At 40.0% G+C, this 23692-nt stretch overlaps 1 protein-coding gene across 3 annotated transcripts in view; it reads right to left on the bottom strand.

The window, feature by feature from the left end:
- Positions 1–23692, bottom strand: part of Atp13a5 (ATPase 13A5) — a 133471-nt gene that overhangs the window by 95704 nt on the left and 14075 nt on the right. For 2 of the 3 annotated variants that reach the window (XM_021209413.1, XM_021209412.1), the window contains exons 2-6: positions 10087–10260; positions 8021–8167; positions 7742–7812; positions 7555–7635; positions 219–288 (exon numbers count right to left, since the gene is read on the bottom strand). In XM_021209413.1, the coding sequence (XP_021065072.1) occupies positions 219–288; positions 7555–7635; positions 7742–7812; positions 8021–8167; positions 10087–10260 (543 nt within the window). The remainder of the gene's footprint in view (positions 1–218; positions 289–7554; positions 7636–7741; positions 7813–8020; positions 8168–10086; positions 10261–23692) is intronic. The other variant, XM_029544504.1, reaches the window with a different exon arrangement.

Genomic DNA, 23692 nt, shown 5'->3' on the forward strand with positions numbered 1-23692 from the left:
AAAGGATAGGTAAGATGTTGATATAGTATGTGTATTTGTTGATATAAAGTAAAACAGAAAGGATTAATAAACAGAAAAATGATAGGCTAGTATCAAGAAGCAGTCACATGAAACACAGTATTCCCACTGAGGGTACAAATGTTATTTACAATCCCACTGAGGCCAAGACATTAAGAAACAGATTCTCTTTTTCAAAAGGAAGAAAATTCTCTAGTTACCTGTTTAACAAGCAGCTTCCATATGGGCTGGATCTCCACCTCGATAGCATTGGGCCCACACACTAACCTTCTGTGGGAGATTGACCATCTGTTAGTGTCAGTTCACAAGCCCAGGGACAAGTGAGCACAGGCAAGCTGACCACAAGCTACCCACCTCTCTGTTCTTTAGGCATCTTGTGCCTTGGTAAGGACTATAAGCTTACATCATACTAAACCATCAGTATAGTTTTAAGATGAAAGTCAATGCATGATTAAGAAGTTTGATTTTTTTTTCCTGATTTAAAATGTCTTTAATACAACTGAGGTAGTCAAAATGAAATTAGAAAGAGCTTTTAGAAAAATAACTGGATTACATCCTAAGAGCAGTTGAAAAGACACAAGTCTGAAGATATTCCTAGACTTACCGGGCATTCAGTTTATCCTAGACATTAGTGATGGTGTCTGCCTTACCCTGCAATGTCTCACAAGAGGTCCTTGTAGGGCGAACCCATTCAATCCACCAGAGAAAGAACAAGTTCCCAGGAAGGGGCTCTATGCTGCTCATGTGTAACTGTCAGGACAGATGTCCACTGCAAAGAATGGCCCTTTATGTTTGGATGTGTCATACAATTTTTAAGATCTTGCAAGACATACATTTGATCCTTACAATATTCTACAGAGTTCCAAAGGGTTCATCTTGCCAATAGGAAAAGTTGTTGTCTTTAGCCAAGATTAATATTAAATAACAGCTACTAGTAATTATAAGCAAGGGGCTTTTAAGCATCATATTAACAAATACTTCATATTGTCACTACTTATAAAGGAAACTGAAGTTTGAACAGAGTAAGTAGCTGTCCTAAGATCTTAGAGCCAGAAAGGGATGCTCCTTCCAACCATGGCCTCTATGACATCACTTCCCAACTCCACTTCTGGGAATGTCAGCAGGGAGAGCCTCCATGAGGGCTCTTTGGTCTTGCTAGTGTATAACAGAGACCTGAGCTCAAGTTCATCTGCCTTCTAAAGCATGTTATACCAACTTGAACTATGGCTTGCTGGGGACAGAGATGACTCACAAAGTGGGGAAACACTGAGGCTCACGGATGAAGAGGCGGAGAAGAAGAGCTGTGTGAATTTGTGAAACCCCAAATCTCACTCTGGAACCTCCAAAGACTTGAACTCAAGCTGGGTTGAGTGGGTGACAATAATGAGTTATCGGCCAATTGTCAGCACCTCTCAGGACTGACACTTGGTCCCCTCCCCTCTGCGGGCTATGCTCTCCCTATACTCGTGCCTTTGGAAATGCTGCTCAGCCTTTAAAAGGCCAAGCTGACAACCAAGCTGAGCAGTTCAGAACTGTGAGGGTGAACAGAACTAGCTCGACACCCAACTCCCTCTGCCCTTGTTCTTCCCTCTGCCTAGGCCAGATTCCTTGCATCTTTGCATGACTTTGCATGCCTTGCTCCACTGGGGCCTCAAAAAAGGACTTTCTTCTGGAGGAGCTCCCTAACAATCCTATTCAAAATGGCCTGTCTCCTGGGCCTAGGGGTACAGCTCCAGGGTAGAACATTTACATAGTATGCACAACACCCTGGGTTTGCTCCTTGTGATGAGGGGGAGGGGACTATCCTCACTTTCCTTAATTTCTTTAACCTATTTTCTCTATAGCATATATGACTACCTGAACATATAACTTCTTCCTATGTATGTGTGTGTACATGTGTGGGCAGGTGCATGTGAGCATTCACATGTGTACGGAGAAGCCTTTCCTTACAGGCTGTTCACCTTTATTTTTAGGCAAGGTCTCTCATGAAACATGCCATGTAGGCTAAGTTGACTGGCTAGTAAACCTCACTTCATGTCTCTAACATCTCCAAGACCAGAGATTACAAAGCACCACCATGGTTAGCTCTCCTTACATGGGTTCTAGAGATCACACCCACGTCTTCACGCCTACCAGGCAAGCACTTTATCAACTAAGCCCGTCCCTCAGTTTCCCAATGTTTTAATTAATGTTTCTGCCATTACAATAACATAACCTTTTAAGGAACATTAAGAGATTCCCAAGAGCTCAGACAGAGCCTAACACATACTTCATAATCAAGAATTATTTGTTTAAATTAATGGATAACCAAATTGGAGGTGGGAATGAACCTGGGTTCCCTTATCTGAAAAAAAAGAATTTGATAAAATATACCTAATAAAATTGTGATCAGTGTCTTCGTGAGATAAATATGCAAAGCAGTTGTCAGGAGTGTGCCGAGGACATGACAAATCCCAGGTAAGTGGGAGCTGTCTTTGAAGTATGACTTTGTCAGACACAATTAAATATTTTTCTCTCCTTCAGCAACACTTTATATTTTGGTAACACCACTTACCTCATTGAATTAAAACATATATTTACATGTTTTTTTTCCTTAAGTCCCATAAAGGCAAGAGAGTCTTTTCAGAATCGCTTTTCTATGACCTGAGGCTAGACATAGAGTATGGTCCCAAAAATGCTGGGGTTAATGACAGTCGTGGAGCCCCACATCTAGAGGACATTCTCCTCTGTCAAAGTGGGAAACCCTGATGCATAGCCAAGGACAGACTGAGATTACAGAAATCCAATTGAGAATGTAAGCTGAGGTCTTATGTTCTTTGTCTCTCCTTGTCTGGTGAGATGGTGCCTGAACTTGCCATTGGGGGAAGAGCTCAGGTCCTGGAGAAGAAAAGCATGGGATAGTTGTGGGTCAAGCATTGCCTGTGAATGAGGTCTTGGGCTCATCTGGGCCAGGAGGAAGTTACAGCCAACCTACTCATTTCTGCTTTGTCATTCCTACTGACCTTCACCAAGAAAAATTATGGTTTGTTTAGAGATTGTGTACTCATTTCAGTCTCAGAGCCAGCCTCAGAGAATTCTCATGAATGTTGGCAATGGTGGGCAACCAGAAGTATTAGGCTTGAAGCCAAGACACACACGGAAAAGTCAAGGATTATATTCCACCACACAAGGTTTGATGAGGTGGCAGAGGAATGTGGCTGAGGTCATTCTGTGTGGCCTCACCAGACAGTGTAGGCCAAACACAGTTTAGTAGGATTTCCTAACATCCATTAGGGGAGAGACTGCTAAGATGGCAGACAGCTCCATCTCAGGGGATGGCTCTTGACCAAGTCCATAACTGAGACTTCAAGAAGGAAATTTCATATTGGTTGTAGCTGGCACTTCTAGGTTCACAAGGGGTTTCCTCCAATTCTGAGATATTCAGATCATATGGAATGTGTGGATTCTGAAATACCAAACATGAATGGTTGATAGTATTTTCCTTTGTGGGATAATTCACTCCTCTTTTCAGCTTGCTTTGTTTTCCCTTTACTGAGTCAAATGAATACATCAATATATTCCTCAAAGAATTGCCAGAGAGCTTGGTGTGGGGCTCTGGAGTCCTCTTAGACTACAGTCAGGATCCTTAATGAGGAAGCAGGAGGATGCTACAATCACTACTGCACTACTCCAACTTCAGCCCTGCACTCTGCTTTTGCCTATTCTTTCCACTCCGTGAGAGCATCTCTGGCAGGAGAGATTCCTACAGTTTTCCAGAAACTCAGAAGGCCAAGCAGGAGATTCCAGAATGAGTCACTTCTATAGGAAAGCAAATTGAGAAATCTCCCGAGTGAGGTTGCTGGCCAGTCATTCACTCCCTTGAAATTCCTGCTTTACAAAAGGAGGGAGGTCTAGAATGCACAGGCTCACCCAGTGCCTGGAATTTGGATATAATTACTCAGTCCAGTAAATGTGTTGGTCTTAGAAATCCCCCATTACAAAAACACTTTGGGAGTGCTTTGAGAGGTTCTTTCCCAGAAGAAATCTACATGTATGTAATTGAAGCTGCGATACACCCAAACTCCATGTCTTTAAGTGGCATGTAACAACAGTCATTTAGCTTTTCTTCCGGGTCCACATCTGTACTCTGTCTGTTTCTTTCATTTCCTAGCGAAATGTGCTTCATTTCTGAAACCACAAGCTTCCAGGTAGCTGGGAGAGCTCTTATAGAGTTTCAGTTCTCAATATGAGCTGGTGACATGCTCTCAGGAGTCTCAGCTGATGAAGAATACCCAGGCATTCCATAAATAAAAGACCAGGAAGGGAAGAAATAAAAAGGGGCATGAGAAATTGAGGGAAAGGCACAGGATGATCTCGGCATCCTCTCCTTCATTTTGCCTGCAAGACTCACTGCTTACACTCACTGCTGTCTCCACGGGGCTTTGCTCCGAGACACACACTGGAGTTAGATGACTTTATACTTCATCAGACCCAGACCCACAAAGCTGTGGGCCTGGAAATCCCAATTTATTAAAAAGACAAAATTAATTTCAAATTGTTTGGTTTTTATCAAATTATGTTTTAAATGAATTATAGGCAGTATCTTAAGGTAACTAGTTCCTAGTTGAGTGTTAGATGTTGAGAGCATATTTTCAGCTTCAAAGGGGTGGATAAGGCTTTTCTCCCATTCTCTGATCAACCATCACTTGTTTCTCTCTAGGAAGATGATATGGGAGGCTGAGTGTGTGCATTTGGACCATTTTCTGAGTGTGTTAATTTCAAAAGGCGTAATAGTAACCATTATTTCTCTTTCAGGTTTTGCTCGAACAAAGACCAGAGCTATACCACAGCAAAGTCCCGTGGTAGTACCAACTTCTCTTTCCTTCCTTCCTCCATCTGACTTCCATCCTCCTTTCCAGTTTATGGCTGATATTTTCATAAAACAACTTTCTTTCAATGTAGCTTTCGCTGATCTTTGGCTGCCCATCACTCACATTTCCTTTCTGGGTCCCTAACAAGCACGCCCACTTCTCCTCAGAAGAAAGAATAAAACTGAGAATTGAGCTTGGCTGGAAAGAGCCACTGAAAAAACAGTGAGAGGCACTTCCCAGCTTCTCCTCTGGTGTTGCCATATTGATGACATGAACCAGCTATTGAATGAATATTCTCACCACAGAGACTGAAAAACACTGGCTGTCAAAGTTTTTGTCCCTTCTACAGTCACCAGTGAGGTGAATGTCTAGAATTATTTCAAGCATGCCACCAGGCAGTTACTTTTCTGCTTTCGGGGGCCTAAACAAAGGGCCAGGAACAGGACAGACTGAATGAAAAAGGTAAATGGGAGTCCTAATCCTGTCCACTAGAAAGGCTAGTGGACATCAGGTAGGTGTGCTGTTTTTACAGGACCCCATTCTTGTGACAGGAGCTGTCCGGGAACCTGTCCAGAATGACTGTGATGATGCAAAGCTGAGTTTAGCCCTGAGAGGTTAAGATCAGTGCAAGCCAGCTCCCGAGATAGTTTACTTATTCATTTTATGATGCCTTTCTGGCAACTTCTCTTCTGGTTTGAAGTCCACCCTCCTGATGGCCTGATAAGCTTTTGCTGCCGACAAGTGAGACTCATGGACATCCTAGGTCTTCTCTCTGCCTGACTGCCAGGAATCCCATGGAGAAGTATGCATTTAGGTCCTATCATGACATCTTGTCAGATTTTCGCAAGTCCTCCTTTCTTCTTCTCTTGTAGTGAGCTCTTGTTTTTTTAATGAAGGAAAGCTCTGCACCGGTTACTGAATTCCCATGCCCACCAATCAATCAGTCACTTCAAATTTCCCTGCAAAGGCCCCCAACTCACTCTAAGAAATGAAGGGGAACTGTGTGACATCCACCGGCTCTTTCTGTCCTTCACTCTGGAATGCCTATAACATAAAATATGCCTCTGCTTATGAGATTATTTCTCTATTCTTCATATTTGGGATACTGTACTCTGTCTTGCTTATTAGATTGTCAAGTGCTTTATTGTGTAGACCAGATTTAAATTTAATTATGGATGATGTTTATTAAAGCTTGGCACTTGATAAATAAGGACAAATGTGTGCTAGCTACACCGATGGTAATCTTTGCTGTGGAAATGTGCAGAATATCTCTACATCTATCACTGAGAGCTCTTAAACATTCTAGATCAATCCTCCAAACATCTTGCATTAAATATTATGAAACGAGTTTCATTTTAATGACTTTGAAAAGTTTCTGTATCTTAATGTATCAAACATTCAGCTGAAATCTTGTGTAATGATACCATTTCTAAGACTTTTTTGCAGTACTGTTCTGGTATTGATATCTGCTTCATTTCTCAAAGTATTTCCACCGAGGAAGAACTAAACCAACACTTTAGGCTTCTTAGACTCTCTATAAGAATTATGGTGGGAGGCAAACCAGCAAGATGGTCCAATAAATGAAGACACCTGCTGCTCACCTGAGCCCAACTACGTGGTAGAAGGACAGAACTACCTCTTGTAAGTTGTCATTTGAACCCTACAGTGCTTTGTAGCACTTATGCACGTAAAACAAATGAACATTTAAAATGCAATGAAGAAAATAGTGTGAGAAACTTGCTAGAATTCCAGAGTTCTTTGTCTCACATGGACTGTCTTATTCCTACAGAACTCTCTGAGCTATGGGGGGGGCAGAGTCCTAGAACAGAAATTCATCGCAATTCTTATTGTTTTGAAAATTGACATTTCTGGCTAATGTCAGAGAAATAGTGTCCCTACATGTGTCTGAGAAAATAACTGGATTGTTAAGATTATGAAAAGGACTTAACTCTTTCCTTTGGGGGCTCACCATAATCACCCATTCCAAATAAGAGCTGGAGGAAGCAGGGATATTTCCCCTCTAGTTAGTAAACTGAACCAGCAACTTCTAAAGTCTGGCAGACTACAGACATCGGCCCTGTGGTTTTCACTCCTCTCCCTCCATCTTTGCCTTTTTTCCTCCCTCCTTCCCTTCCCCCACGTGAATGACTACGACTTTCTCTTTAAACCACTAGTCCTGTGAAAAGTCCCAGGCGTATCAGAGACACACAGATAATAAATTACTGAATACTGTCATTTATGTGTTCCTTCTGTGAATCTCTGTTGGGCTCCTGTCATGAGTCTGGGGCCATTCTGGGTCCTGCACATGCAACATTGAATGACATAGACAAGTAAACAGAAAATGTTCATCTCCATAGCTTTTTGTTCATGGTAAAGCAGGATCTGTATATTGTCGTTTTGGTTCTCAATCACTTTGGAAGGATTAAGAATCCAGTGTTTATAAACTGACTCTAGCTTATCATAATGCCTATTCTTCAAGCCTAGGTAAAAGGTCCCATTTTATTCTATTGCTTTGCTCCTTTGGCATCTTTTTAATAAGTCTGCCTAAGAAGAGAATTAGAATGTCCTTCTGATGCCAGCAAATGGAATCAAGTTGATGAAGCATTTTGCCAGCAACACACCAATGAGGGTCCATTTGATAATTTAGGCTAGCAGGGTTAGGCTTAGTAAGTGTCATTAATCCTACCTGACCTCTTGCTCTTCATTGGTAAGACCCAATCCAAATGTATGATGGATGTCAAAGCAGGAGTTACTATCTTCCAGCAACCTAGGATGTAGTTGGGATAGGAAAGATACTTCAATTTATAGCTCCCAGTGTGCCAGGGTCCTTCGGCTGTGTCCTGAGGAAGTGGTGAGGAAAAAGTTATACTTACCCAACTTTCTGAAATCGCTTCTTCAAGAAATCCCACACGTACCTTATTTTCTGCACTTGGATGCATCGTAGCTGCAACCACAAATAAGAAGGAACAGGGATCATACACAGAGGAAAGCCAAGCAAAGGGAAATTCCTCAGTGTAGGTTCCAATGTGGGTATTACAACTCGGTGTCATTCCAGCCCGAAAAGGTTGCATTCAAAACTAGAACCAATAAACACACACTCAACTTTGTCTCCACAAATGGTGCCAAAATATCCCACACATAAGACCTCTTACTTTTAGTTCTGGCTTCATTACAGCTTGGTTTATGACTGAGTGGCGGTCAGCTACCAGAGGTTCCTCTGGGTTCTTGCTTATAGGAAACTTCAGTGTGGATAAGTGGAGGCAGAAGACCTTTTTCCTCATATATCTTCGAAATTCATCCTTGAAAAGTCAACAAAAAAAGAACAATCTCAGACCTCGCTCAGAATGCAAATTCTTAGCCACACTCTAGTCTCTACAGTGTCAGAAACTCAGGAACTGGAGTCAACAGTCTGTTTCAGTGAGCCTTCCAGAGGCTTCTTATACGCTCAAATATTTGAGAAACATTGGGCATATTTTATAGTCAAGCATTGTGTCTAGAAACTTTCTTAGACGACTCTATTTCCTTTTTATTATTTAATTTTTTGAGACAGGGATTCTTTGTTCCATACTCACCTCACCCTCTTGGTTAGCCTGCCTTTTCTTCCCAAGGCTTGTGATCATAAGTGTGCACCATCAGGATGGGCTCTAGCTATTTTTACATAATATCCAGAAGCTTAAATTCTCTAGAATACTCCTAGGCAGACAGTTTTGAAAACTAAGTATTCTCACATCAAGTGGTCTCCGAGACTTGTAACAATGACAGCTACTGCCCCATGGAAGGGCAGAAAGCAACGTCCCTCAGCTTGAAATACCAGACATTTCTGCAGGCTTAAGTGAAAGAAGTGTTAGCATTCTTGGGCTAGACCAGAGATAATGTGTGGCTTGAAGAGATGGTTTTTCCTCCTCTCATTTTGGTCTAGATAAATGTACTGGATATCTTTGTGTCAACTTGACACAGCTGGAGTTATCACAGAGAAAGGAACTTCAGTTGGGGAAGTGCCTCCATGAGATCCAGCTGTAAGGCATTTTCTCAATTAGTGATTAAGGGAGGAGGGCCCCTTGTGGGTGGTGGCATCTCTGGGCTGGTAGTCTTGGGTTCTATAAGAGAGCAGGCTGAGCAAGCCAGTGGAAGCAAGCCAATAAAGAACATCCCTCCATGGCTTCTGCATCAGCTCCTGCTCCCTGACCTGCTTGAGTTCCAGTCCTGCATCCTTTGGTGATTAACAGCAGTATGGAAATGTAAGCCGAATAAACCCTTTCCTCCCCAACTTGCTTCTTGGTCATGATGTTTGTGCAGGAATAGAAACCCTGACTAAGACAATAAACTGTTTGAATGGATGAGATCTTCCCTCCAGAATACTAATCAGTCACTGCTGGGTCACAAATGCAGAATAAAGAAACATTTGTTTTCTTTAAAAGTTATATTTCATTTTTTATTTGAGATATAATACTTGCATATATTTATGAGTTTTGTGCAATTATTTCCTCTGAACTGAAATATTCCCTCCTTGAAGACTCAGAAAATAAACAAAACCCACAAGTCTGAACAAGTTCCTAAAAGAAGAATCCCAAGAGGTCTCCCACTGGCTACTCAGGCAGTAACAAGTTCCTGAAAGAGAAGGTTCTCTAACCTGTTTAATCACTTGCCGATAAAGCAAGGAGTTCTAGGAATGGGGTGTGCTCTTCAGTGCTGCAACTGCCTGTGATTCTCCCACAATCTTGAGAGCAATATATATCTTATGCATATACTGTAATATATGTGTCTATAGCATATATATTCTAGAGGTGGGTGAAATTATTTCTTTGACCTGTTGTCAGTGAATAGACAATTGTTCATGTCTTTCCAGAAACATTCACACAGCAATAGGATATGTTCTGAATGACAAGGTCAGTGTAATAGGCCTCTTAACCACTTTAGAAATTTAACATTTGTATTGGAAACACTCAAAACCCTGCCCACTAGCTATTTTTAAAATTTTCTGTCAGCCATGCTATCCTATCACACAATAGAATATTAACAGGTATTCCCTATTCAACTGTAGCCTTGTATCTACTGATCATTTTCCCTCTATCTCTCCTTCCCCTTCTCAGGCTTTGAGAATTAGTTATCACTATTCTATATGTCAACTCCATATCTTCCTTGTGTAAGTGAGGATATACAGTATCTGTCTTTCTATAGTAATCATGGCATTTAAAATAGGCATGAGAAAGTTACGCACTGTTGTCCTCAGCAAAACTGTGTCTGCTTCTTGCAAGGGGCATGGGATGCAACTGGTCCACACCCACCACTCAGGCCTCCAGTAGAACATCAGCTGAACTGCCCCAAGAGTCAGGATGGCTATGACAAGGCACAGTGCTCTCCGTAGATTTTGGGTATGGTAGCCAAACACCTCCTGCATAATAAATAGAACATTTTATGTTTCAGTATTTACAAAAGTATCATTTTGCTTCACAGAATATATGCTTTAAATTCAGGGCTATTGGTTGAGAACATCAGTTGATAGAACGGAGTTGACTGCAGCTGACAGCTAATATATAAAAGAACAGAGAAGCATAACACTTCCTACCTCTCTGTCATGTAAAATTACACATTAGATGGGATGAAAAAGGAAGTTCTACCTGCTTCTATGCCATCCCAAGAGGTACGTAGAGTGTATGTAACATTCCTCATATTTTAAAGCAGCTTTATTTCCTTAAGGTATTAAAAAAAAATGTTGGAGGCACACCCAGATACCCTGAGCTGCAAGCTGTTCCCTAAGTGCCATTGTCTGACCATGACTCCACCTACCTTCACCAGGCCGGCAGCACCAGTAACATCTAGGTTAGACTCCTTGTGGCCCCACCCAATCCCCTGGGGTATGCCCATTTCTCCAGCAATGTGCACTGCCCACCTGAGTTCCACTGTCCAGCTTGAGGCTGCCCACCCAAGGCCAGTTGCATCAGGAACATTCAGGCTTGGGTTGCCTTCCCAAGATGTACTACACCAGGAAAATACAGGAACAACCATATGGCTAAAGGTCTGCATAAGAACAGAATCAACAAGTACCAGGGTGATGTGACACCTCCAGAGAACACCTATCCTACTATTGCAAGGTCTGGATATTCTAACACAACCAAATTACAAGAAAATTACACGAAATCCAATCTAAAAAAGATGATAGAGGCCTTTAAAGAAGAAATTAATAAATACCTTAAAGAAACACAGGTAAACACAAACAGGTTAAGGAAATGAATGAAACTGTTCAACACCTGAAAATGAAAATAGAAGTAATAAAGAAAAAAAAAACACAAACTGAGGGAATACTGGAGATGGAAAACCTAGGGAAGAACAGACACAAACATCACCAACAGAATACAAGAGATGGAAGAGAGTAGCTCGGGCAAATGGTAAACCTAAAAAGGTCCTGACACATAACATTCAGGAAACCTGTACACTATGTAAAGACCTAAACTAAGAATAATAGGAATAGAAGAAAGTGACATGTCCCGCCAAGTAAACTGAATCAAAACCCTCCTGATACATAATAAGCAAAATATTAAATATACAGAACAAAGAAAAAGTATTAAAAGCTGCAAGTGAAAGAGGCCAAGTAACATATAAAGGCAGACCTATCAGAATTGTACCTAACTTCTCAACAGTCTCTAAAACCCAGAAGAGTTTGGGCAGATGTCTTACAATCTCTAAGCAAATGCCATCCCAGATTACTATACCCAGCAAAACTTTCAATCACCATAGATGGAGAAAACAAGGTCTTCCAATACAAACTAATTTTAATCAATATCTATCCACAAATCCAGCTCTACAAAAAATTTTAGAAGAAAAACCCCAACCTGGGGAGGTTAACTACACTCAAACACACACACACACACACACACACACACACACACACACACACACACATCCCTCACCATCAAAACCAAAAGAAAGGAACACACACACAACCACCACTAACATCAAAATAACATAACATTAACATAGTCGTTAATATATCTCAACATCAATGGACTCAATTCCCCAAAAAAGACAACACAAGCTAACAGAATGGATAGGAAAACAGAATCCATCATTCTGCTGCATACAAGAATCATACCTCAGGAACAAAGATAGACATAACCTTAGAGTAAAGAGCTGAAAAAAAGATTTTCCAAGCCAAAAAGGAGAAAGAAAAAAATCCAAGAAGCCAGTTGGAGTAACCATGCTAATATCTAATAAAGTAGACATTCAACCAAAATTAATCAAAGGAGATGGGAAAGGACCCTTGAAGTCATAAAAGGAAAAATCTACCAAAATAACATCTTAGTTCTAAACACCTGTGCTCCAAAGTCAAGGGCAACCACATTCTTAAAAGAAACATTACTAAGGCCTAAATCACATATCAAAACCCACACATTGATAAGTAGGAAATTTCAACACCCCACCCTCACCAATAGACAGGTCACAGAGACAGAAACTAAGCAGAGAAATAATGAAACTAATATGTTATGAATCAAATAGACCTAATAAATATCACCCAGACACAAAACAATATACATTTTTTTCAGCATCTCATGGATCATTCTCCAAAATTGACCATATTCTTGGTCACAAAACAAGCCTCAACAGATACCAGAAAATTGAAATAATCCTTGTATCTTATCAGACCATCAACGATTAAAGCTGGACTTCAACAACTATAGAAACAACAGAAAGCCTACATACTCGTGGAACTTGAACAACTCTCTAACCAATGATCTCTGGGTCAGGGAAGAAAGAAATTAAAGACTTTCAAGAATTCAATGAAAATGCAGTCACACATACCCAAACATATGGGACACATTAAAGCAGTGCTAAGAGGAAAGTTCTTAGCACTAAGTGACTTCATAAAGAGATTGGCTAGATTTGATATTAGTAATTTAAAAGCACAACTGAAAGCTCTAAAACAAAAAGAAGCAAGCACACCAAAGAAGAGTAGAAGGCAAGAAATAATCAAAATCAGGGCTGAAATCAATCAATTAGAAACAAAGAGAACAATACAAAGAGTCAATAAAACCAAGAGAAAATTCATTCCAGATAGAAAAACCTTTGGGAAAACTAACTAAAAGGCAGAGAGACCATATCCAAATTAACAAAATCAGAAATGAAAAGTGAGACATAACAACAGACATTGAGGGCAATTCAAAGAATCATTAGGTCTTACTTCAAAAGTCTGTACTCCATGAAATTGGAAAATATAAATGAAATAGATGGTTAACTTGACAAATTTCACTTACCAAAGTTAAGTCAAGATCAGATAAATAATCTAAATAGTCCCATATCCCTTATGAAAGTAGAAGTACTTACCAAACGTCTCCCAACCAAAAAAGTCCAGGACCAGATAATTTTAATGCAAAATTCTACCAGACTTTCAAAGAAGAGCTAATACCAATACTCCTTAAACTATGCCACAAAATAGAAACAGAAGGAGCATTGCCAAATTCATTCTATGAGGCCATAGTCACTCAGATATCTAAAACACAAAGACACAAAAAGGAAAGAGAATTTCCAACCAATTTTCCTCATGAACATTGATGTAAAAATACTCAGCAAAATACTCGCAAATTGAATCCAAGAACACATCAAAAACATCATCCACTATGATCAAGTAGGCTTCATCCCAGGGATGAAAGGATGTTTCAACACATGACAATACATCAGTGTAATCCACCATATAAACAAACTAAAAGAAACAAAAGCACATGATCATCTCATTAGAAGACACTGGAAAATCTTTTAACAAAATTCAATGCTCATTCATGATAAAACTCTTGGAGAGATCTGGGATACAAGGCACATTCCTAATCATAATAAAGGCACTATAGAGCAAGCTGATGACCAACATAAAATTAAATGGAGAGAAACTTTAAACAATTCCACCAAAATCAGGGACAAGGATGCCCACTCTATATCTATTCAAAATAGTATTAGAAGTTTTTAACTAGAGCTTTTTAAACCTAAAGGAGATCAGGGGATACAAACTAGAAAGGAAGAAGTCAAACTATCAATATTTGCATATGATATGATAGTATATGTAAATCACCCCAAAAACTCTACCAGGGAACTCCTACAACTGATAAACACCTTCAGCAAAATGGCTAGATAAAAAAAAAATAACTAAACAAACAAACAAATCACATTCCAGTGGCCCTTCTATACACAAATGACAAACTGACAGTGAAAGAAGTAAGAGAAACACCACCCTTCACAATAGTCACAAATAATATAAAATATTTTGATGTAAGTAACCAGGCAAGTGAAAGATCTGTATGACAAGAACTTCAAGTCTCTTGAAGTTGAAGAAGCTATCAGAAGATGGAAAGATCTCCCATACTCATGGCTTGGTAGGATTAACATAGTAAAAATGGCTACCTTACCAAAAGCAATCAACAGATTCAATACAATTCCCATCAAAATGGCAACACAATTCTTTACAGACCTTGGAAGAGCAATTCTCAATTTCATATGGAAAAAAAAACAAGATAGCCAAAACAATCCTTAACAATAAAAGAACTTCTGGAGAAATCACTGTCCCTGATCTCAAGCTGTACTACAGTGCATAAGTGTTAAAAATGCCATGGTGTTGGCATAAAAACAGACAAGTTGATCAATGGAATAAAGTAGAAGACCCAGAAATAATCTCACATACCTACAGACACTTGATTTTTTTTGACAAAGATGCCAAAACCATACAGTGGAAAAAAGAAAGTATCTTGAACAAATGGTGCTTCTGTAACTAGATGTGTGCACGTAGAACACTGCAAATAGATCCATATTTATCACCCTGAACAAAACTCAAGTCCAAGTGGATCAAAGACCTCACACAAAACCTGATACATTAAATTTAATAGAAGATAAAGTGAGGAATAGCCTTGAATGCATTGGTACAGAAGCTATCTTGCTTAACAGAATACCAATAGCTCAGGAACTAATACCAACAATTAATAAATGGAACCTCATGAAACTGAAAAGTTTCTGTAAGGCAGAGGGCATTGTCGGCTGGGTGTGGTGGTGCATGCCTTTAATCCCAGCACTTGGGAGGCAGAGGCAGGCGGATTTCTGAGTTCGAGGCCAGTCTGGTCTACAAAGTGAGTTCCAGGACAGCCAGGGCCATACAGAGAAACCCTGTCTTGAAAAACCAAACAAACAAACAAACAAAACAAAAAACAAAAAAAGACAATAAAAAGGCAGAGGGTACTGTCAATAGGACAAAACAGCAATCTACAGATTGGGAAAGATCTTTACCAACCTTACATCTGACAGAGGGATAATATTCAAAATATATAAAGAACTCAAGAAATTAAACACTATCAAACCAAATAACCCAATTAAATAATGGATTACAGAGCTAAACAGAATTCTCAACAAAGAAATCTCTAACGGCCAAGAAGCACTTAAAGAAATGTTCAACATCTTTAGTCATCAGAAAAATACAAATCAAAACAACTCTGAGATTCCACCTTACACCAATCAGAATGACTAAGATAAAAAAAAACTTGACAGTACATGCTAATGCAGACATGAAGCAAGTGGAACACTACTCCGTTGCTGGAAGAGTGCAAATTTTACAACCACACTGGAAATCAATCTGGCAGTTCCTCGGATAACTGGGAATAGTTCTACATCAAGCTGTGTTTCCTGGGCTTATACACAAAAGATGATCCACCACACTACAAGGAAAATTGCTCAATTATGTTTATAGCCAGGAACTGGAAACAACCCAGATGTCCCTTAACCAAAGAATGGATAAAGAAAATGTGGTACATTTACACAATGGACTACTCCTTAGCTATTAAAAACAAGGACTTCATGACATTTGCAGGGAAATGGATGGAACTAGAAAATATCACCCTGAGTGAGGTAACCCAGACCCAGAAAGACACGCACGGTATGCACTTAGTTATAAGTGGTTATTAGCCATAAAATACAGAATAACCATTCTACAATCCACATACCTCACAAAAACTAAGAAACAAGGAGGGACCCAGGGAGGATACTTGAATCTCATTCAGAAGGAGAAATAAATTAGACACCAAAGTGGATGGAGAGAGGGAACTGGCTGGGAGAGGGGCTAGGGGTCATGTATGTAGAGAGCAGAGGTGCGGTTGAGAGGGCTGGGAAGAGAAGGGAAATCAGCTGGGGGACATCTCTGGGAGAAGCTGGACATCAGGAATTCTGGGCCCCTGGGAGGGTACGGGGTGACCCTAGCTGATCTCCCAGCAGCAGAGGATATGATCTTTGAAGAAGATACCTCCTGTAGGACTTCCAGAGAAGGGAGTGGGACACCTACCCACCCACAAACCCGTGACCCAAAATTTGCCCTGCCTACAAGATGTGCAGAGATAAAGATGAAGCAGAGATTGAGTGATTGGCCAGTCAATGATTAGCCCAACTTGAGACCACCCCATGGGAGAGAGCCAATCCCCGATACGATTAATGAAACTGGTATGCTTGCAGACAGGAGCTTAGCATAACTGTCACCTTCATCTAGCACCTTACGGAAACAGAGACTCACAGTGAAAGATTAGGCAGAGCTCAGGGAGTCTTGTGGAAGAGATAGGGGAAGGATTGAGGGAAATGGAGGGTCAAGCAGATGTGCAGTTTGGTCCTCATATGGGTTGGGTCAGGGGCTGTCTCTGACTAGGATTCAGTTGCCTGCCTTTGGATCTATTTCCCCTACCTGGGCTGCCATATCTATCCTCAGTGGAAGAGAATAAAAATGAAGTCCAATCCTGATTCAACTTAATGTTCCAGGACAGGTTAATATATTGACAGGGGGTGGTAGTGAACTTCTCCCAGGGGGTTCAATTGGGATGTAAAGGGAATAAATAAATTAATGAAGAAAAAAGTTAAATAATCTATTTTTAAAAAGTGATAGGCTTGTGACAGTCATGATTCAGACATCCAGTTTCATCTGTATTCACATTTGGTTATAATAATAACTGAATATGATTGAACATATGAATGAATATATTGTTTTCTAAACCAGCACATATAAATTTAGTAGAATTTCTACAGTCATGAAAGGCTTGCAAAAGATCAATTTGGCTTACTTGTTTTTAAATGCAGTTTGTTATTATTTAAATTTTTTTAGCTTAAATATACTTTGGCTGAATATTAAAGTAGTGACAAATATGTATATATTTGGCAACTACTCCTGAATGTGAGGCCTATTCTGGAGTGGTTGATATATTCATTGCTATTCTATTGGAGAATACTGATTTTCCCTCTCACAGCAGTTATAAGTGATAGTTCAGTTGCTAAATTTTACCCTAATGGCTAGTTTTCCATTCATTCATTCATTCATGCACTCATTTTCCAAAATATATCAAAATATAATAAAATAAAACAAAACTATCACATCAAAGTTGAACAAGACAAACCAAAGAAGGAAAAGAGCCCAAGAGAAGGCACAAGAATCAGACACAAACTTGTATGCACATCCCATAGAAACACTAAACTGAAAGCCATAATAGACATTCAGAAGACCCTAATGCAGACCTGTGCAGGCCCTGTGCATGCTGCTCCAGTCTCTGTGAGTTCATATGAGCTCTGCTCATGTTAATTCGTGTTGACTTAGCACAGTGGTTCTTACCCTGTGGGTCACGACCCCTTTGGGGATCAAATGACTCTTTCATAGGGGTCACCTATGACTATCAGAAAACACAGAAGTTTACATTACAATTTATAACAGTAGTAAAATTACAGCTATGAAGTAGCAATGAAAATAATTTATGGTCGGGGGAGGGGATCACCACAGCCTGAGGTACCGTATTTAAGTGTCCCAGGGTTAGGAAGGTAGATTTAGAGGCTCTTGTTTCCTTGGTGTCCCTCACCCACTCGGGCTCTTATGCCCTTTCTGCAACCTCTTCCACAGGATTCCCTGAACTCTAAGAGGAAGATTTCACGGAGACATCTCATTTAGGACTGAGTGTTCCAAGATCTCTCATTCTCTACTTAATGTCCAGTTGGGAGGAGGTCGTCTCTATATTTGTTCCCATCTGCTGCAGGGAGAAGGGTCTCTGATGATGGTGAGCAAGGCTTTGATCTATGAGTATAGCATAATATCATTAGGAGTCATTTTATCGCTAGATTTTTTTTCTTTTTTAGACCAGGGGGTTTTACCCCAGGCCCATGGGCTACATAGTCCCAGGTTCTTGGTTGCCCAAGAAATTTGGATATGGTTTCAATCTTGTGGAATAGGCCTTAAGTCAAATCAGTTATTGGTTGGTTAGTCATGAATCTAAAGAGCTTCTGTATGACAAATGGCACTGTCATTCGGACAAAGTGGCAACCTACAAAGTGGGAAAAGATTTTTTACCAACTCTACATCCAATAGAAGGCTATTGGATACTATTCAAAATATATAAAGAACTCAAGAAACTAAATATCAAGGAAACAAATAACCCAGTTAACGATGGAGTGCAGATTTAAACAGAAAGTTATCAGTAGGGAAAACTCAAATGACTGAGAAACACGTACAGAAATGTTCAATATCCTTTGCCAACAGGGATATGCAAATCAGAACTACTTAGAGATTTCATGTTATAACTGCCGGAATCATTAACATCAACAAAACAAGTGATAGTTCTTTCTGAATGGGATGTGGAGTAAGAGCAGCACTCCTCCAGGGCTGGTGGGAAGGCAAACTTGTATGGCCACTATGCAAATCAGTGTGGCATTTCCTCAGGAAGATGATACTATCTTAAGATCCAGCTATACCACTCTTAGGCAGTACCCGAAGGATGCTTCATCCTTTTAATTACAGAGGCATTTGCTCAGTCATGGTCATCCCTGCTCTATTCATAATTGCCAGAAATTAGAAACAGCTTAAATGTCCCTAAACAGAAGAAGGGATAAAGAAAATTTACACAATGATACATTTGTCCATTAAGGAGAAGTGACATCATGAAATTTGCATATAAATGTATGAATCATCCTAAGTAAGGCACCCTAGACTCAGAAAGATGAACACGGAATATATTTGCTTATGTATGGATGTTAGCTATGAAGTCAGTGATAATCCAGCTACAATCTAGAGATCGTAGAGGATCTGTATAGAGCAGCAGTTCTCAACCTGTAGGTTGAACCCCTTGGAAGGTAAAGCAACCTATTCACATGGGCTACATACCAGATATTTACATTTACAGAAAAATTGCAGTTATGAAGTAGCAACAAAATAATTTTAGAGTTGGTGGGGGTCACATCATGAAGAACTATATATATTACAGGGTCTCAGCATTAGAAGGGTTAAGAACCACTGTCCTTGGAGGAACAGATAGATCTCTCTAGAAAAGGGAAGTAGAATAGACAGTTAGGGATGGAAGGGAGGGGTAAAAGGGAAGGACTGAGTCAGGACAGGGTTTGTGGGAGGGAATGCAGGACAGACAGCTAAAATCAAGGGTCATTTGAGGGGTGGTATTTTATGCAGTACAAACTTCATAAAATGTATACTTATATGAAGATAATCTAAATGAAACAGCCAAATAATGGGGGAAACAGAGTCTCAACTGGCCATCTCCTGGCACCAAATGAAGCTTCCAATACCGAAATTGTGTTAACATCTAATCAAGTTGCTGGCCAAAGAGGCCTCACAGGAATCCCTAAATGACCCAAGCTGTTGCCAAGGCTACAGGTTGCTCTCCACAAACCCACAGCAACTCCCCGTTACTGAAGACAACACCCACACAACACTTTGAAAACGAAGGTGTAGAGCTGGTGTCTACACAAAGCCATAACCCTTATGTTCCAGCATCTTTGGTTCAGGAAAGTATAACACATGCTCTCAAAAGAGAAACATAAACACTGAACCATTATCCACAATGTTGTACAATCTACAAGATACGCTTGAGCACTTACTTATTAGAATAGATACTGTGGGTGAACTGGGGGCAGGTGGGGAAAGAACATGGTGGATCAGGTGTGGGAAGGACAGAGGGAGAGAGTCCTGAGAGAGACAGCTTGTACTTGGGGACATTTTGGGGGTGAGCTAAAAAATTGGTACAATGGAAACTCCCAGGAATCTACAAAGGTGACCCTAGTAAGCTAAGATTCCTAGTAAGGGGGGGAATGGAACCTAAACTAGCCAACTTCTGTAACCAGGCAAGGTTTCCAATGGTAGGATTGGAACACCAACTTAACCACAAAAGTTTCTGCCTATAATTTGTCCTGCCTGCAAAACATGCTGAGGTCAATATGAAGCAGAAATTGTGAGAGTGGCCATCCAGTGACCAGTTCAGCCTGATGGCCATTCTACGAGAAGGATCTCACCCCTGACACTGGTCTGGAAGGTCAAGAACCAGAGATGGGATAGCCCAGAGATTTAGGATAGAACTAAGTACAACCAGCCAAAAACAAAAAAGGAAGCCAAAGAAATGATTCCTAATGATACTCTGGTATAAGTCACAGACCAGAGCCCAGTATGAGTCATCACAGAAACCTCATCCATTATCCAGTCTCAAGCAGATGCAGAGACTCACAGTCAAACATTAAGTAGAGCTCTGGGAATCCTGCAGAAGATCAGGAGGAAGGATTTTAGGAGTCACGGGCAAGGATATCATAAGACAACCCACAGAATCAAATAACCTGGGCTCATAGGAGCTCACAGAGTCTGAACTGGCAACTAGGGAGCTGTATGGCTCTGACCTAGGCCCTTTGCATACATGTTATGATGTTATGGTTGGGTAACTTGGTCTTCTTGTGGGGCTCCTAACAGTGGGAGCAAGGGCTGTCTCTGACCCTTTTGCCTGCTTTTGGGGCCCTTCCCTCCTACTGGGCTCCCTTGTCCAGCTTTATCATGAGGGAGGTGCCTACTCTTATCGCAACTTGATATGCAATTATTTGGTTGATATACTTGGAAGTCTGCACGTTTCTAAAGGGAAAATGGGGAGCAGTGGTTCTGGGAGAGGGAGGAGGTGGGGGGACAGGAAGGAGAGGAGAAGGGGTAACTGTGGCCAGAATGTAACATGAGAGAAGAATAAATTAAAAAAGAAAAAAAAAACAGCATGCTGAGATATTTGTACTTTTAATAATAGATTAGCTAATGTTTTGATTCATAAATCAAATGAATTTGACATTTGTTTTAAGGGGAAATAGCTTTGGTTGTGTAAAACCAAATTTTAGTTTCTACCCTCTTCAGTGAGGGTTCACAGCATTGTTTCATACATTCAAAAACAAAACAAAACAAAACAAAAATGAAGACGACTTTTAGAGTACTTTGAACTGTCTGGAGAATGCCGATTATCACTTCAGGATGTAAAGTATCTCCCTACAGGAAGAGTTCATGTGTTGATGACTTTGCTCTCAGTACTACCGCTGAGAGGTGATTGGGTCATCAATGTATTAACTTCATCAACTGATTAATCCATTGGTGAGTTCTTAGCTGAATGGGCTGCTAGAAAGTGGAGCCCAGTTGGATGAAGTGGGTCAGTAGAGATTGTGCTAATGAATGGGGCATCTTTTAAGAGATGGGGATAGGAGAAGGGAAGAGGAAAGGAGGGGAGGGAGAAGAAGGGAGTAGTCATTCTCTGACTTTCCTGGACACCACGAGATGAGCAGCTTGGCCCTGACCTTGCACTGTGTTCCTGCCTTGTCACGGGCTTCAAAGTGAGGGAACCAGCCAACCATGGATGAGACATCTGAAACCAGGAGCCAGAGTCAGTCTTTCTTCCTGCAATCCTCAGACACCTTGTCACAGAAATTGGAACTAACACCCTGACAAATGCACGGTGAGTATACTATCCAATGGCTTGAGATTGAATTGGAAATTTTTCTTTGCTTTTATTTTCCAGTGACTCTAAATTCCCACACCCAGATCACAGAGCTGTGATATTAGGACTAGATCTAGATAGATAGATAGATAGATAGATAGATAGATAGATAGATAGATAGATAGATAGATAGATAAAGATAATAAATAAAACTCTGATTCGGTAGTGTTTTTTAATGACAGAGCCATGCAAATTTGAGGCCAACTTAGATCATGCATTACATAACCAATCTCTTTGTTTAATTATTTGGAAAGTCTTCACCTTCGGTGTGACCTTTTCTTAAAATATTACTTTTCCCTTAATAAGGTAGCAGTGGATTATAAGTTGTTGAAAGCAATACTTAAACAGAGTAGAAATGGCCCACCCTTATGAAATAAGATGTACACTTGAGTCACTGCTCTGCTTATTGTGGGCTGTGTGACCACAAGTAGCTCATTCACCATAGGGAAATCCCAGCCAAAAAAAAAAATTCTTCTATGGAACAAAGAGGAAGACTCACAGTATAGGACTGCTGTAATCGGCCAAGGCAGTGTCTGCTTGCATGATCTGTACAGTGAGAGTAAGCTCTGGAAGCAGTACCTTTTACTGCTACACAGCTCATGTAGGGAAAAAGCGCACATGGCTAGATAATGCGTTCCTAGTTTGATATTATTAGTGAAGATGCTTTCATTTAATTCAGAAGCATGCAGTTTCCATCATTGTATGAACATTCCTAGATCTCCTCCTCTCCCTGGGCTCCTTCTACTCCTGTAACTCTGGGTCTTCTCTGTGTAGTATAGTTTTATTAGACCCAAATAACATAAGCATGCTAGCTTACATATTACATGATGAATATACAGCGATTTACTTACAGTCAGTGTCAAGGCCCAAAGGTATGAAGAACAGAAGCAGAACAGGTTGGAGTTTTAGTTCATAGCAGCAAAGAATTCACTCATAAACACATTTTTGGTCTGTTTATTTTCACACAGCATTGACACTGATAATCACAATTCTGTTGCCTACTTAGATTTTTTTTCTGTATAACTTCCTTTGTTAAACAGGGGAAATACAAGCCTAGGGAGAATTCGAAGAAGCTATTAAAGCCATAGACTGCTGACAACCTCTTAAATTGGGACAACTCTTTGGGGAAGGCAAAGTTACAAATTCTATCAAGAATTATAAAGATGTTTCTACCTGTGATCGATAATTCTTCAGTTGGAAGGATGCCCTAATGAAGTACCACATAAAAGAAAAAATAATGGATGCAAGATGCTCAGAACAGCATTGTCTGTAATAGCAAAACTATTGGAGACCTGAAATGTTAGCCAGTAGTTCAGTGAACTTTGAAATATCAGAACAATGGTCTATAATGAAGCCATTAAAAATACATTGTATAGTGTCAATGCAGAAACCTAGGGCCATCTGTAATACAAGGGTAAATGGAGAGAAGACATGCAGAATGAATGGAACCAAATAGCAGCAGCACAGAATTTAGCCCAACTATATCAGAAATTACATTAAATGTAAACGGTCTTAATACTAGGAATGAAAACAAGCTGTTAAGCTTGATAATAAAAGGCATGCTTCATGCTGTTTCTAAGAGACATGCTTTAAATATAAATAAGCCAGAAAGTTAAAAGAGGAACAGAAAAAAAAATACCATGCAAATGTTAGTGAAGAAAAGTTGAGTGACTATATTAATGTCAAACAAAATATATTTCTTCATGGATATTTAAGAAAGGAAACATTATGAGAGAAGAGTAGGGCACTTCATGATAAATTCAACAGGAACACAACGAGTATAAACTTAATTTATAATTAAAGCAAAAAACAAATTTATAACTATAAATTATAGTTATAACATTCTTTGAGCCCAAATGACTTATGAGTCCTTTCAAATATTTAAGGTTGAAGTAGAACTACTTTTGTATAAACTTCTTCATAAATGGAGGATGTAAGAATGTTCCTAACTTGTCATAAAAAGGTCAGCATTACCCGATGCTTGAATAAGCATGTTGAAAGAAAAGTTATAGGTTACAATTTACATCACTATATATAAAATAA

The sequence above is a fragment of the Mus pahari genome, chromosome 12, assembly GCF_900095145.1.
Source record: "Mus pahari chromosome 12, PAHARI_EIJ_v1.1, whole genome shotgun sequence".
Lineage (NCBI taxonomy): Eukaryota > Metazoa > Chordata > Mammalia > Rodentia > Muridae > Mus > Mus pahari.